Raw genomic sequence first — 3,643 nt, forward strand, 5'->3', positions numbered from 1 at the left:
ACCAAGAGAAAGTTTGTTAAAGACCTGAGTTAGAGTTTGTTTTCTTTTTTTCAACTAACCCCATAGATTCAGTGTCCTGGGTTCAGCTGAACCACAACATTCAGTTACTCAGCCAGAAGTTCCAATGAACATGTTAGACTATATACTCATGAAACAACTGTACCTATAGTGCTTTGAATCCAATTACACCACACTACCAGAAGTAAATTGTTTTCTGTAGCAGAAAGTTTCAAGATCAAGAGCACGTCCCCTCTCCCTGCAAGCAAACCAAATCTGAAATACAACAGAAACAGCCTGAAGCTGTTGAACTTAAGAGTGTCCATGAGTGGTAAAGGATACTCTGCTTCCAAAACCTGAGATTAAGTCTGCTGTTTAAGAGCAGTATCTTCAAGAATCCACTGGTGAGTACCAAATAAGCTATCAAATAAACTGCATCTTTCTGTCTAATATTTCATCTCAAAACTCATATAACTTACCCCACATTCAGCCACATCTCTGTATTTGCCAAAATGCAAAACCTGTCAAGAAGGAAAAGGCAATGCAATCATTCTGTTTCTGATAGCAGCCTCAATATGAATGAATTACACCAAATTCACAGCAGTCAAAAGTCCCTCAAAGACACACTGCCAAAGCTTTCATCATTTTAGTCGTTTTTATTCCTCAACAGAAATGAAAGAAGTGATGAGGTATTACTGGTGCCATCTGAGCCACACAAACAGAGCTACTATTAATAGCTTCCAGACTCCATTGGTTTAACTCAGGAACTAGTGAAATCTGAGGACTAGAATAGATAGAATGATAAACAGTTACTAAAATAATAAATCAGCATTTCACTTACACGTGCATTTGTGTTTGGGTCAACTGTTTCATACACTCCCATGTAAAACTCAGGATCAAACATATCTTGGACCATGCAGCGAAATTTCACTAAACTGTTGGGCTTTAGGTAATGTACAGGAACATCATTCAGTGATGGAACCTGTAAAAAAAGAGCTTATTCAAAACAACTGGTATATAATAAGAAAGGCTCTGAAGTAAGCAAAAACAAGTGCAAAAGCTGTCACTAACTTATCACTTTGATCATCCAGTATATCCTACTGTTCAGTTACTTGCCTCAACCCCTGTGTTGTTGGTGTTGATAGGATTAAGTGCCTCATCAGGTAACACACTTCCTATTTTCCCAGTACATCTTCCACCCTCATCCAAGCAGTAACAAAGTGTGTATATCTCTGTGTTGAGATATACACACTGTTACAGACCTTAGTTACAATTATCAGACACTTAACAGTTCCCAAATCCTTCCAGTTCCAAAGCCACCAGTCCTGTTCATTTCTTAGTCCTGATACTGGACTATAAAACAAATGCATTTCAGTGTAAGAAAACTGCACAGCATTTGAAACTAACTCTTAAACTGGGAATTCTTGCAGCTGCAGTATTAAATACAACTTCCTACTTATCCTATTCCCACTTAACAGCATTTTCAGCATGTATTATGCACCAGTGGTACCATAGCAATTGCATGCACAATTTCTTTAACAAAAGGCTGTGGAAAACCTGTATGTTAATTTCCAAGTCCACACAGGGGGAGTCTTTTTCACATATGTTTACATGACAATGGAGAAACAGAAGGAAAAAAATCAATGCCTGAGCATGTTGTATAACTTGAAATAAAGAGACTTGCAACAAGAATAGAGTTTTCTGATTTTGAAGATAAATTCTTTGTTGAAAGAAACCCCCACAGCCCACATTAAAATGCAACCAAACCCAGAAGTGGTCCTACAGGAAATGGCATTTTAACATACATTCCCTTATGTTTCTCTTGAGTAAGAAAATAAACTTTCAATTCCTTTTAATGCTACAAATTTAACACAATTTTGCCATCTATACTTCCATTGAAACTGCCATTGAAATAGCAATTACAGAATATTCTGACAGAGGAAGACAAGAAGAAATGAAATCATTTTCACTTGGTTTTTTTAGCCAGAAGTAGGCCAGATTTGGCATGAAAGTTTCTAATCCACTTAGAAATGTTCTTCCACAATGCTGTTTTCAGCAGTCTCTTAAAAGATATCAGCTGATGAACTCAAGGGTGTATACTTTATTTTTAAATCTAAAGCAGAGCTTCCCCGCTAAACTGTGAAAACCAGGCCTGATCCAGCCCAATAAGGCACAATTTTAGATGAAAGTATTTTTTCCTAACACCTGAAAGCCCAAGGAGCTATTTGATTCAACCCACACAGTCTGCAGCATCGTGGTCAAAGATCATGAGAGAATCATAGAGCCAATTAGGTTGGAAAAGACCTTTAAAGATCATCAAGTCCAACTGTTACCCCAGCACTGCCACGACCACCACTAACCCATGACACTGGGAGCCCCATCTACACGGTGTGTGAACACTTGCAGGGATGGTGACTCCAGCACTGCCCTGGGCAGCCTGTTCCAATGCCCGAGCACCCTCTCTGTGAGGAAATTTTTCCTAATATCCAGTCTAAACCTCCCCTGGCTCAGCTTGAGGCAGGTTCCTCTTGTTCTATCACTTGCTACCTGGGAGGAGAGACTGATCCTCACCTCACAACCTCCTTTCAGGTAGTTGTGGAGAGCAACAAGGTCCCCCCTTAAGGAGCTTTCTCTTCCCCGGACTAAACAACCCCAGAGGAATGGGTTTATAAGCAGCAATTCAGAAACCTGTGCTCAAACACTCACTGCAGACAGGGCAGGATTTAACACCTTCAAAACGGACAGTATTTGTCAGCTCCTGCCATCTACTGGCTTGTACTCCAAATAGGCAGCATTCGGCACTTAGGGCCCGGGGCAAAACAGCACCCTGAAGCCGTCGAGGCGATTCACTTATCCGGTTTCAGTCAGGATTTTAAATCTTTGCTTTACGCGGAGACTAAACCAATTCAGATGCAAATAACGTATCCCAAAGCTAAGGCCTAGAATTCGTAAGTGTACTTATCACGAAAAGAAAGAACTTCTCAAACGCATGTCACTGCAATAATTAAGAGAAAAAAACAACAAACCCTAAACTTAAGAAAAGTAAAGAACTTTAAGAGAAGTGTAACTCAGAAAGAATGAAAGTCTTACCCAGTTAGTGGCGTTGTTTTCTTTTAATTTCTCCTTGAAGTATTCAGTTACCTTCTTTTCCCAATCAGAGTTTGGAACATTTTGGGCTACAAACAAAACACATTTACATGTGTATTAGCATCACATAACAGACTTCTAGTCAGCATACTCCTAACGTAGTACACAAACATTTACTTCTATTCTGGGCAATTGACTGCATTTTAAACTACTTCATGCCTCTTATAAATGCACTGACTTCCCACCTGATACCTTTTCAGACAAACCAAGATGAACATAAGCCATTCTTGGAAGTGAGGGAAAGCTCTGAAACACCACAGTACACCCAGCCAGAAGTAAGGGACGTAAGGTACCACTGTCTGCTTCACATTCACTCTGGAAATTCTATGTAGCTAAGATCGAGCTCAGAAACAGCTTCAGCTGCCGGCGCTGGCAGTACTACCACCGACCGGTATCCCATGTAGCCAGCACACGTTGTTCCCCAAGCCCAAAAGATGCTGAGTTTTCCTTTTTAACCCTAACCGTCCTCCAAGCCGCGGCAGACCTCGCTGCTGAGGTA

General features: G+C 40.4%; 1 protein-coding gene across 1 annotated transcript in view; it reads right to left on the minus strand.

The window, feature by feature from the left end:
* Positions 1-3,173, minus strand: part of MCMBP (minichromosome maintenance complex binding protein) — a gene marked incomplete at its 5' end in the record, with an annotated part of 17,175 nt that extends 14,002 nt beyond the window's left edge. Inside the window, 3 exons of the mRNA XM_010014384.1 lie at positions 477-518; positions 839-979; positions 3,088-3,173. Of these exons, the coding sequence (XP_010012686.1) occupies positions 477-518; positions 839-979; positions 3,088-3,173 (269 nt within the window). The remainder of the gene's footprint in view (positions 1-476; positions 519-838; positions 980-3,087) is intronic.
* Positions 3,174-3,643: the final 470 nt, after the last annotated feature.

Source organism: Nestor notabilis, unplaced genomic scaffold (genome assembly GCF_000696875.1).
Source record: "Nestor notabilis isolate BGI_N333 unplaced genomic scaffold, ASM69687v1 scaffold1990, whole genome shotgun sequence".
NCBI lineage: Eukaryota > Metazoa > Chordata > Aves > Psittaciformes > Psittacidae > Nestor > Nestor notabilis.